We start from the raw sequence: 13,106 nt of genomic DNA on the forward strand, positions 1-13,106 counted from the left end.
CACAAAAAACTTAATTCACTCTCCCTTCCTCAAATAAATGCTACCAAATAGGGTTTAAAATTTCTGCAAACTCAGACAGCTATCTGTGATGTCTTTAATTTTATGAAATGAGTAATTACTGTTTAACCTGGTTTATCTAATGCAGAACATTCATTTGCTGAACCCAAGATCACCCTGCACTTCAGCAAGGTTTCTTGACTCAGAATACATCTGCTTCTACTTTTCACAATATTTTCTTTAAAATTTCTTAGGTGGTTTGATTACGAAGAAGCATTTTAGAAGAGTTAAAATAAGTGAAAATATTTGTCATAATCAATGTAAGTTTCGAACATTTGAAATGCAAGTCAAAACTTTGAAAAGGTAACTCTCAACACTCCTGGTCAGCACATAAGACAAAATCCTCTGAGCTATAATGTTTTCTCACCAACGTAGTATTGTGACACATATCTGTACGTTGAGTCTGAATCCGCTGTTGCTGATGGTACTGTTCATGTTCACATGGTCTTTCTAACAGGGTTTGCAAGCCCTACTTAAAGAAGCTATTTTTCTGGCATGTACTGGTATTCCAAAGAGAAGGAATAAAATAAGGTGCATTTTTAATCTTTTAGGTTATGGTATTTTTATATGGGAATATATTAATAGCATAAGAAAGGTAAACAGAGTTTTATATAATTTAATGTTTTGAACTATAAGTACCAGTTCGTAAAAGAAAGTTATTTCAGGATAACTATTATATTGTTAAATCAAGATGGGAAACACTGTATTGTCCTGAGCCATATTTAGGTGACAGAAAGAGCAAAAGCTGTAAGATGAGAAAAGCAATTCAGCCTTGGTTTTCAAATACATTTTGTACATTTTATAGATATTCTATGGAGATAGACTTGAACAATTTGAATTTTGGGTTTTGGTTTTTTTGCTGACTCTAAGGTGATTAATCTTTGATGATTATAGAAATATAGTTCAATGCAGTAGTAAAACTATAGAGTTCTTTATATTGTGTGTACATATATATAGATATATAACAGTTCATTATAGTAATATAGTTCAATATATTAAATTCTTTTTCTTCTAAAGTAGAAACAGCACTCTTCATACAGATATGGTTGAAACAACCTCACAAAAGAAAGGATATACCTGGTATTTCTACTTGAAGTAAAGAAAGGAGTTTCAAAATAAAAATGGGTATCCAACATAGTGCATCAGTAAATACAATGAAGAAAAAACGTTTAGCAAGGATCATCTCTTTTTTAATATGATTCCGAATTTCAGTAGCCGTAATAGCTGTTTGGTGAACACTGTAGAACATACTCCCATAGGAAAACACAATGATGATAAAAGCTGCCAAGTTTACACCTGTTTAAAGAAGTTAAAATTAGTTATAATTTAACAGCATAATGGCAATTCCACATCACCTATTTGCAGGCTGGGTAGTAAAGAAAAATGTTTCATCTAACCTGCTAGTCCCATAGAATTAAGAAGATCTGAGTCTGTCTTCACCTGAACACTGAATTTTCATCTCTACTCGGGTATTTGTTTCATTCATCGCCACCTGATAAATGGCTGCCATCTGATCCTAACCACGTAGTTCTCCTCTGGTCTTATCATTGCTCTACTGCCCTGGGAAAGTCTGTTCATTCAGGAACTTAACGGCCATTAATTTCTTCCTACTTTCTCAGCCCTTCGTGCATTTTGAGGTATGTAAGTATCTATCTAATATAGTAAAATACTCCGGCTGGAAAAAGTGTGTATGTGCTTGCTGGAGCATCTATATACGAGGTGTGAACATCACAGCAAAGCTATCTTATTTTCTTGAGAGTTAAGTTCATATGCAACGCAATCATATATAAAGAAGAAATGCTACTTACCTAAAAAAATGACAACAGAATAAATCTGACTTCCTGAACTTTCTGTTTGTTCTGAGTGAAGAGGAAAACAGACGCCGTTGGTGCCATAGTAGTTCCTGAAAAATTCCTTATTGCTCAGTGGGATAAAAGCAACAGCAAACCCAATTATCCAGATAAGAACCAAAATGGAAATTGTCCTGCGTTTTCTGGGCTTCAGACACCTAAAAGGATAAACTATGCAGATGTATTTTTCCAAAGTCAGGTAAGTCAACAGTAAGACTGACACCTCTGTAGACAGAATAGCCAGCGATCCCACCAATTGACAATGAATACTGTCCATCCACAACTGAGCGTGCTTGTTGTATTCTCCACGATATTTAAGATCAAAAGCTCCAATCACAAATAAATATATTCCCATCAGACAGTCAGCACCTGTGGGCACAGTGCTCAACATCATTATTTACACATCTGAATTTCCCATTCTCTGTGTATATGTAAATTGGAAAACAGACATACACACATATATATGAGTACATATTAATAAGTCAGCTAATATATAGATATAAAATCAATATTATAGTTGGAATGCTATTGTGAATTACAATTAAGGCGATATAATTCAGTTCTGTTCCTTTTTTTGTTTTAAATTTTCATTTGGACTGACAGTTTGTTTCATACTTGTTTCCAACCTGATCTTTTGAAGCTCAGATAAATGGATTTGCAAGTAGAAAAAGATATGGCTTCATTTATAGAAATATTCTTGCAACCCTTTTTTTATTCAGTCTTATTCCTTTTCATATTGACATTTGGCTTAAGATAATTTGCTTTGAGTAGGGCATCTCTGCTAGCTTCAAAGTTTAGTTTTGGTTTGTCCACCTTATGCTAGTTCAAAACTGATGTCCATGCCTAGTAAGGGAAGAGGAGCTGTCAACACAGAGCTGAAGGCTTCTCAGGTATTTGGGTTAGAAGTTTTGCATCGCATTCAGATTGTTCCCATGGAAACAACAAAGTTTCAAAATCACTGACATGCTGTGTTTAGAAACGTTGCAATCATTTTATACTCTGTTGACAATTATCTTTCAAAATGCAACTAATTGCATTTGTGAAATGCTTGTAGGTTCTCCTGTATTGAGACAAGGTACTCGAGACTATGGTGACTGTACTGCCAAATAGTTTGTCCATAAAGGTGTCTTGCTTTTAGGACAAAAATTAAAAAAACCCCTAATTCTTAATATTGGGGAGCTAGGAGTGATTGTTTTTCTATATTTGCATAAGTAACCTTTTGCTCATGCAAAAAATAGAATAACTATCTTGAACACAATGTTTACATGCACAAATTGCTATTTACTCAAAAATGCGTGGTATAATTTAGGTTTATGAGCCTTTGAAAAATTTGGAATTTTATTTCTCCTTGCTGAAGAAAGTGTGAATTAAACCTGCAGCATTAAAATCAAATGTGAAACCTTTGGAATTATCAACCGCCTATCGGTACAGAACAAAAGCAGCATCTAATGAGACCTCCCGATGCATAAGGTACACAGCATTTTGTATCGTCATTCACAACAACATGAAAGTTCAGTTAATCCGGTGCTGGAAATATGTCACTCCATTATAACAACAAATATCATACATGCGATGAGCAGACTAAACCAATATTCTTTTACTTTTATGCATGGAGTACTCACAGCAGAGAGACATTATTGAGATGGCATGGAGCTTATTCTCTGATCTGATGTAAGGCCTCATGCAGATAACAAAAATATTTCCAAAGCAGGTGATGGCAGAGACAACCCAGACAAACACTCTCTGTATGATGCTGGCTAGAAGATTCTCAAGGGATGAAATCCCATCAGTATTGGGCTTACAGCTGCGCACATGAGGGGCATATCCACAGTACTGGAATTTCTTAAAATATCTGGTTGTGAGAACGAAAAACAGATAAGAAATGGTTTTAGCTTGGTTAGCAGAATATCAAAGCTCTCTAGTAACTACTCAGAAAACATATTCTGAAAGAAGAAAAATTAATTAAAAACTGTCAAATTCGACAGCTGCTCACGTGCCGCTTTGCATACACTACTGTTTTCAGTATTCTGTAAATTGTAAAAATCAGACCAAAAAAAGCACACTGGAATAATCTACTTACATGTGGGAAAGGTTTCTAAGGGGTCTGAACATTCTTCTCTGGATGTTTGCGATTTCAATGCCCTCCAAGCTGCTGTAAACAATATACTCTCAATAAAAGGCAATAGAAACTCAGTAGTAAAAGAACAAACTTTATGAATGTTTAATTGTGTTTCTGTGATTATATGTAACTAGACATGCACTTTAATTGCATGGAATCTGTCATCCCTTTGAAATTTGAACAGAAAGTCTGCGTGAAAGCTAAAGTTGAATAAAATTAATTGCAATTAAACTCGCTGTTCTTCCAAAAGCATGAAGGTGGATCTTTTACTGCTCTCAGCAGTGCAGTCTCCGATTATTATGTTGCCCTTCCAAAGTATTGTTCTACTGATGCTCTTTCATCATCTCTGGGAAAATAATAGCTTGTTCCAAGAGTAATGTTTTACATGTCTCTTCTGTTTTTATCCTAGAGAGTGCTTTACTAGACAAACAAATCACTGCAGGAATTCAGTCTTCATCGTGTCACGAGCAGCGGGAAGCTGGGACCCAGAACATGGCATGTAAGGGAAAGCGCTGACTTTCTTGTGACACGTAGATGGGATTTCTTATTTTATTTTATTTTTAATATATTGAAATCAGCACTATTATTTCCCCTGCAGTCCTAGATCAGGCAGAGGTCTTTGGTTCTTCTTGTGAGGAGCCTTGTTTCAATTCACCTTTCAATGCTTTGAGCACAATGTTCCCATAAGTTCTGAGCATATTTAAGCAAAAGTGGAGAAAGGTACCAGTCTTACTGGTTAGTTGCTTTGGGCTGGTGAGTAGTTTTGCTAGGAGACAAGAAGAAAGCCCCAGATATGGAAATCTGTTAGTTTTATTTAAGCACTGCACTGAATCCTGGCGTGTGCTTTCCCCAGCTATTCTTATTATTTTAATCTAGGAAAGAGGCTGTGGTAGGTTGACCCTGGCTGAGTGCTGAAACATACAGTTTCCTACAGATCTCAAGATTTAATAATTTTCTCAACTTAAAAATATGGAAGGCCATGGTCAATTGCATGAGTTCTTTGGTGTTAAATAATAGATAAAATATATATTGTAGCCTGACTGTTAGGGAGGTAATTAATTTTTCTTTTCTGTGCTCAGCTGCTTATTTTCATGAAACTTGTACAGATTTAGTATTTTCAGATCATTAGCCATTTACCAAATTTAGTTGAAATTGGCCACTGGATTCCAAATCACTGTAAGGAAGCTGGACTGGCCAACAAAGGTCTGTGCACTGCTGGCTGCTTCTCAGGGGTCAGTTCATAAACTCCTATTACGCTCCTATCTAAGGAGACATCTCTTTTTGGATCTCCACCACCATTTTGAAATGATGACCGACAAGAACCAATGCTGTGTTCTACCAGGCTGGTTATCGCAGACATGCAGTGGCCTGTGAAGATGTACTTAAACCTACTGCAGGATAGTTTCAGATTTGCAAGAGTGTCGCTCCATTATTGCACAGTTTTAGGAAGGTCTCTTCTGGCAGACTTCAAGTTCGAGCTGCTGTGTTAGTGCACCCACAAAACCTCCCTCTAAACGCTTCAAAAAGATTTGTAAAAGTCCCACCTCCCTCTGGCATGGCGGCCGAATCGTACTTGGTTTATATTGTTCTTTTCATGGTCTTGGCAGTAGATTCCGTAAGAATGGGAGTATGTCCCCAAACTTGCACACACACCAAATTCCTTTATCATTCCTGTCTTTACCTATGCTCATGGTACCTGCCCATGGCCTTTATAGCACAACTGAGCCTTGCATGATCCTTAAGCCCAGTGAACAAATTGTGCACGATCAAACGAGGGTTGCATTAATCTTGTTCTGTAATAGCAGAAAAGAAAATGTCCTTCTCTAAGCTGAATTTATGATCTCTTTTTCTTGGAAAAACTTCCATTATGAAACTGGTATTTTCAGGAAGGAAAATTTGAGTATTGCTAGTAATTTTTTTCCAGGCTCAAATTGTTGAGGATCATCAATAAAACTACAAACTACTTTTCTTATAAAACATGTTCTGGATCATGTTCTTCTGAAGGAGAAGCGCATAATCACAATGAAAATATAGCTAAAATATAAAAACTCAATACTTACAGGGATTTGAGTTTAATTAAAAAATCAAACTGGTCTATTTGTATTTTCTTGATTGGGTTGTAAGAAAGGTTCCTGTAAATACAACAGTGACATAAGTAACTTTGTACATCTTCCTTGCAGCTTTTTCTAAAAATAAAGTCAAACTATGTCATCCATTTGCTTTTCCAATCCTGCGTGAAGAACTCGTACAATTGGCAGTTACAGCTGCAAATGGTAACATTCATTTAGCGTTATTCAGCTCGTTAAGCCAGTGGAAAGAGTAGTCAGATGCTTCACAGACATGCTATTGCCACGTACGCACACACGTACACACACAACTGTCTCCCCCAGCCTGCTGCTTAAAGGTTTTGACTATAGAAATATTTAGTTATTAAACTTCCCGGACTTGTTTTTCAAGTAAAAGGACCTAGCTGAACTGCATGCATTTAGACATAAATTACAATTGATTTTGCTAGTTACTAAAATCTATTTTTTTGTAATCATTTGTGTGAGTTCAAGAAGAGATGGAGGCAGTGGAATGTAAAAATAGACATTAGTATTAGACGCTATCACTCTGTGCAAGAGAGTTTCTATGTACATCCCCTTTTACTTCTGCCTATAACTTTTCCTTATGTTTTTGTTTTGATATTGTAATTAAAATGCACAAACTCCAGAAATGCAGCTGCACACAGTTGGTTGCCCCAGTGTAACATGATGGATCCCAAGGATGCTGGAAAAGCACAAAAATAAGTTATTCCTCATACTACCTCCCCCTCCTCCAGAGAGGTCTTCAATTTTGTGACTAGTGCCTCTTTCAGATTATGCGAGAAAGATTGGGACTTCCCAGCAGCAGCATTGGAGAATTTGCCTATATATGCGTCATGAGAAGAAGAGAGAACATCCTTCTGGTTTTGTAATGCCTTATGCTTTTTTGGAACTCTTTCACAGGAAAAAAGCAGTTGCAAACAAGGCGTCTGTATGATGCTCTTACATGCTTATGATCTATTTTTAGAGCCAAATCTTGATATCACATTAAACATTGCCATCAAATTATTAATTTCTCATGATATAGCTAACATAGCTCATTTTGTATACGCTAACAAGATCGAGAAAAAAGCAGAATTTGAACTTGCTATCTTTCGAGACATGCAAATACACATCTTTTACAAAACTATTCCAGGCAAAATGTTATACTGAATTATTTTTGGCTTAAGTATTTTTTAGGCAGAGCTTAAATGACGCATACAAACAAAGGTGCTCTTTTCTTTCCCAGCATTCATAACTGAAAGCATCACATCAAATAAGTAATATACAGTTATATATATTAATGATCAAGAATCCTTACAGTTGTGAAAGCTCCTTTAGATCCTTAAATATATACGGAGGAAGTGATTCAATCTTGTTGCTAGCCAAATCTCTGCAGAAACAGCCACAGGTAAGATACAGTAAGTTCTTACTAGGCTCAGTAATTTTACCGAACAGTTTTGCCATTTCAAGACACACAGTTTTATTCTAATTGCCAAATAGCACGTTATTTATTACATGGGTTATCAGAAACTTGGACTACAAAAGAATGATGTTAAAGCAAGGTGGGAAGCTAGATCCATCAGACCTGTCTTTGTCTAGTTAGTTCAGACATGCCGCTAGATAAATAATTTTTAATTAATTTTTTACATCAAAAAGAAAGTAAAATACCCTTAAGTTGTGCCGTAGGAACTTGAAAATAAATTAAACATATTATTTCATGACAGGAATTCTTTCACATGGACTAGCCAGCACATCTTTCCCTTAGTTCTTCTCTCAACCTTGCTCCTTATTTTCACTAAACATAAATCCTGATAACTGTGGACAGAGGAGTAAAGGTCACACGCACCTAGACTGTGGTGATGTAAGGTTAATTAACGTTATTCTGTTCAGGGAACACATCGATCTTTTCAGCAAAAACCCTGATATTATTGATACAGGGTATGTATTTTATCGTCTATTTCTTTCCAGTTAAATACATAGAAAAAACCCTCAGATGAGTGCTGTCTCCAGAGCACGTTATATGAAATAGAATTTATGATAAATGATATTTGCAATATGAATTATAAAACTTTGTAACTTGTGATACAAGTAAGAGAAGAAATCAACTCACAATTCATCTAACATCTGGAGAGAAGAAAAGCTGTTTTCATTTAAAGAGCTGATTTTATTTTGTCTCAACACCCTGAAAGAATAAAACAAACTTATGTTACTGTTTCTTGACATATGTTTGGTTTCAGAGGAAACATTTTATAAACTTTAAAATTTCTCTCTTCTCTGCATCTTCAAATATTTGCCCAATTCAGTTAACAACCTAATCCGATCGAGCAGCTTACCATTTCACCATGTGACGAATAACTTCTGGTGTCTAGACATGCATGTATTTGTGCATATATATAAATACATTTCTAAATCTTACTATCAGTCGTATCACTTCACATAGTTGCATATATCAATGCTTAACTTTGCTATAACTGTGAACAGTGGTTATTGCATATGGCGCTCATTTAAGACCAAGCATTTTGATTTAATCTCCTTGAGATCTAAATAACCGTGATACTCGGGAAGCTTTTAGATTAGCTGTAATGAATCAGTTGACGGTTCAGCACAATCATATCTCGCTCTGGCTGGCTAGCATATCCTATTACTTACAGCACAGTTAGAGTGTTGCAGGAGATGAAAGTGACATTTCTTACATGATGGATATGGTTGCCTTCAAGGTCTCTGGGATATAAAAACAAAACATAAATCACTGAAAATAAATCGAGGCGGCATTTATTCTAAGGTAATTAAAGAAAAATACTACCAGAACTTCATGACTGCACAAAAGAGAGTGGGAACCAGACATCTAATTTTCCACACACCTAGTTGATGACTTCAGGTCACCAACCCCGCAGTGACCCAGCAGGCACTCTGTAAGAGCCAGCACCCCATTAGAAAAAGTGGCGTGGAAGCGCCATAAAACGATGACAAAACAATAATTTCTAGTGAAATAAGGTAGACTTACAGCCAGTTTAGTCTTGGCATATATCGGCACAGAGGTTTATCAGGCAAATGAGCAAGAGAATTATTAATCATCTCTCTGAAAAAAAAAAAAAAAGAAAAATTGTATAGCTGGCTATACTTGCCAAAAATTATATTACAGAAAAAAATAATCTCTCTTAAGTTTGTACTTTGGAAAAAAAGACAGTCAAAGCTTGATTCTCTTTTCATAGTCTTGGAGGTAGTATTATTTTCTTAAACTTCTACATATTTTCCCTACGGCATTCTGCGGAGCAGTATTTTATCCTTAACTCGTTAATTACCAGGTAAAGGAAAGATGTTCACTTCACTGCTTTTTCAATAAAGCAGAGCAAGTCAATACAAGTATTTCGACTGTTCTATCATAGCACCTAACCTCTGTTGGTGAGAGAGGAAGGGGGGGACGGAGGGAGGTTTCCCTCTGGGCTGCAGGGGAAGGGAGTCCCTCGTGTTTGGGTCCAGAGGGGCAGTGACAGGTTGCGGACAGGGTTTCGGGGAGGGAGGCTGGGCTGCTGCCGGGGGCCCCCCCACCTCCTGCACCATGGCTTGGTAGGACAGCTGGCACCCATTGCTGCAGCTGCCGTGGCCTTGCCCTCTCAGTGACGTTGTCTTTTTACCATTTTCCCCACCCATGTCCCTATACTTTTCCAAACACCACATGCCCGCAGCTGCCAAATCTTCCTACTCCAGCACATCTTGCCTGGGGGTAAGAAAAAAGCAGGAGGCGTACTGCTAGCACTCCGTGGTGAGCAGCCGCGGTCGTTACAAAAAGGTTTTCATGTATATATCTATATATCTGCCCTTTCTATTCTGTTCTTTTAAATAACACTTTTGGCTCTTATTCCATACTTACAGCAGAATAAGTGATTTGAGTCCATAAAATGTTAATGGCGAGATCCGATTTATCCGATTATTTTCAATTATCCTATAAATTACAGCAAATCAGTATCAGATCGATAATTGACTGCAGTCTTAAGTTGAACAGATGATAAAAAAATAACAGACTTTGAAGTGGATTTCTTCAAATGCCTGTTCAAACTACTTAAAAAAATTAATGCACTACTCCATAGCAGGTCAGGGTATACATCGAATTAACTTCCTTTCAGAAGAATTTGATTTAAAAAAAAATTAACTTAGAGAAAGTAATTGCTTTCAATTTAGAAAAAAAGTATTTTCTTTCCAGTTTTAGAATTCTTTGATCAAGAATTTGAATGACTTCTCTGTGAAAACAAAGCAGCACCACATAATGGCATTCCACGGCAATCCATCAGTTCAAAACACACAGAAAAATCTTAGGCATATTATTACTTGCTTATTTTTAATAACTTCACTGAATCAAAACAGTATTTCATTTCATCTGTCTGAAAAGCAGTACTAAACCAGAATTTCAGATTATGACAGTGATTTTGTCTGGGACATTTTCAAGCACTATTTACAGGGAAAGACCTGCCCAAAAAATTATCTTTCTACTGTTTTATAGTATCTGAGTTATTTCTCGTATTAATTTGTAACAAGCAATTACTAATAAACATTATTTAGTATTGTAAAAGTCATCAGTCATTGGAGTCATTAAGGCCCAAGAACTAATTTATACTCTCACCAAAGTCAATTGGATTTTTACCTCACACAGTGTAACAGGAGTTACTTAGTTATTATCTAGTATGAAGTACTGCTATGCACAAAAATCAAAGCAATCCAAATATTTCTTTGTCTTGCTTTCACCATTCCTTCAGAAAACAAACATACAAATCAGAAAACTACATACAGCCATTCCAGTTTGTGGAGATCTTCAAAGACACCAGGCTTCAAACTGGTTATCTTGTTGTTGCTCAGGTATCTGAAAACAAGACCAAAAAGATAAATGAATGGAATGATTAACTAGCATCAGATGTGTGGAAAATTTATTTTAGTATTTTTTTTTCCTTTCCAGTTTATCAGAATACTCCTAAAATTTTTCATAATTATCATTTTTTATTAGGGTAATTTTCATGCCCTTCTTTGAAAGCAAGGCAAGACACTCCGTAGCGAGGACTTTCAGAGCAACTGTGTAGAACATTTTGTCTTATCTATAAGAAAACACGGCAAACTAAATATTTTCATTGTGTCATATGTCAGGCCCTTTGCAGTTTCCTTTTATAGAGTGATTTGTTGCATGAATGTTTCCAGGATCCCATTCAGTCTCAGCTAAGGACGTTAGTCAAATGTGGATGCCAGAATCATGGAAAAAGAAAGACTGAGAAATGAAAGGGTGGGGGTGCGTGTGTACTATAAAGGGTCTGGGAAGGTAATTAACAGCAGCTGTAATAACAGATAATCAACCACACTCATGGAACCAAAAACTAAAAGGTACAACATTTTAAAATTTTCCTTTTACAAACACTGCAGAAACAAAAAAATGAACAATGCATTTTATGTGTCATCTCTTTCACTGAGTGTTATCCATAAAAGTTGGAAGCACCTTTCAAAAACCTGCTGCAAAATAAAGAAGATAGTGTTCTCTTCACTACCGATACTGGTTACTTTGGTTTGCTTCTGTAAACCAAAATACAATGTTAAAGAGTTTTCATTCATCACAAGTTCTTGCTTTTGTTTTATTCCTTTTTAATTCCTTCTGACTTTGTGCAGGTAACTACCATACTGTCTCCTCTTCCGTTCTGCAGATTTGGGGAACCGGGGTGAAGTATGGAGCCCACTTGTACTTTCAAAGTATTGTCCTGTCAGATAAACTTGGACAGATAGCTACTTCACCGATAACTCTTTATCTATCTTTGCTTTCTCAATCCAATCATTGAGTTAAAGATTTGGACCATTTTGCAGCTTCCTAACATTGAATCAAATAAGAGCGAGACATCCGTAGCAACTCTCAGAGCTCCTCCTGTTGCTCTTTACTTCAGTATTCAAAAAGCAATACTTACAGTTTCGTCAAGTTGTATAAACCTTTGAAAGCACGTTCAGATACAGCTCTGATTTTATTATTCTGAAGATACCTAAGAAGATATAAACCCAACAACAATTAATTCTCTAAGCATGCAAAGTCAAAGCAAGCATAAATAACCAATTAAAATCTATCAACTAAACTGAATGCCTGTGTGATACTTGAAGCTGTCAAACTTGTTACATCTTAAATTTGACAGCACCCATTTCACAGCTATAGTTGCAAAGACTGCAAAATAAAGAAATACCCCTTGCCGCAGCAGCATTACAAAATTCATTCAAAGAGCCAGTTGCTTTGCCTGAGATGAACAACGAAGTAGTTCCTGTTTTCGGTCCTAACCTTGCAGTTCTTACCTGTGTGACCTGATCTTTATGTTTAGCCAGGACCCTGCCTCAAGCAAACTTTTGCATGGCAAATATCAAATTAACACGAGTTTTTGAATGTTCTTGTTATGGTATCAGACACTTTTAAAAGACTGTGGATTTTTAAGATGGTATAATAAAAATACAAAGTGAATGTTGCTAATTTTCTGTAAACTAAAGAATAATAGTTCTTTTCTGTCTATTTGACTTTGTCTACTTTGATTAAATAAGTTAAAAAAATATCAATTGCAAATGCTAAATCCTTCTAAAATATTTTTAAAGCATTATAATGCTATTCTCTAAGAAATATTTAAGTACAAATCCTTTAAATTAAATTACAGTCAATGAAGTGTCCAGATGCATTCCTGTTAAAAAGCAATACGAAATCTGACAGTGGCTTTTAAAAAGTGGCTTCGTGTCAAACGCTGCTCAAAAGCTTTCTGAAAATGTACAGTTATCATTCAGAAATATGTGAAATTAAGTAAACATAATTCAGTAACACTAATTAATATTAATATACATTAATGACTATTTATTTTAATGCAGATGTGTCTTTCCAGGCTTTAACAGTGGTACTTAACTTTGTGAACACCAGATGGTGCTGCAGTACAGCACAGTTTCCAGAAAAGTTACGGTCCACTAAGTCTTCTAGGCGCACAAGGGCCTTGGATTGGTGACGTAAGAGCCCTGCTCTAGACT

The 13,106-nt window shown here is 36.1% G+C and overlaps 1 protein-coding gene across 3 annotated transcripts in view; it reads right to left on the reverse strand.

Moving 5' to 3' along the window:
- RXFP1 (relaxin family peptide receptor 1) overlaps positions 1 to 13,106 on the reverse strand; it is a 50,813-nt gene that overhangs the window by 2,413 nt on the left and 35,294 nt on the right. For all 3 annotated transcript variants that reach the window (XM_054823060.1, XM_054823059.1, XM_054823061.1), the window contains 12 exons: positions 12,026 to 12,097; positions 10,876 to 10,947; positions 9,964 to 10,035; positions 9,097 to 9,171; positions 8,742 to 8,813; positions 8,203 to 8,274; positions 7,411 to 7,482; positions 6,087 to 6,158; positions 3,988 to 4,059; positions 3,530 to 3,759; positions 1,866 to 2,276; positions 1,135 to 1,353 (listed from right to left, as the gene is read on the reverse strand). In XM_054823060.1, coding sequence (XP_054679035.1) covers positions 1,135 to 1,353; positions 1,866 to 2,276; positions 3,530 to 3,759; positions 3,988 to 4,059; positions 6,087 to 6,158; positions 7,411 to 7,482; positions 8,203 to 8,274; positions 8,742 to 8,813; positions 9,097 to 9,171; positions 9,964 to 10,035; positions 10,876 to 10,947; positions 12,026 to 12,097 — 1,511 coding nt within the window. The remainder of the gene's footprint in view (positions 1 to 1,134; positions 1,354 to 1,865; positions 2,277 to 3,529; positions 3,760 to 3,987; positions 4,060 to 6,086; positions 6,159 to 7,410; positions 7,483 to 8,202; positions 8,275 to 8,741; positions 8,814 to 9,096; positions 9,172 to 9,963; positions 10,036 to 10,875; positions 10,948 to 12,025; positions 12,098 to 13,106) is intronic.

The sequence above is a fragment of the Grus americana genome, chromosome 4 (genome assembly GCF_028858705.1).
Source record: "Grus americana isolate bGruAme1 chromosome 4, bGruAme1.mat, whole genome shotgun sequence".
NCBI lineage: Eukaryota > Metazoa > Chordata > Aves > Gruiformes > Gruidae > Grus > Grus americana.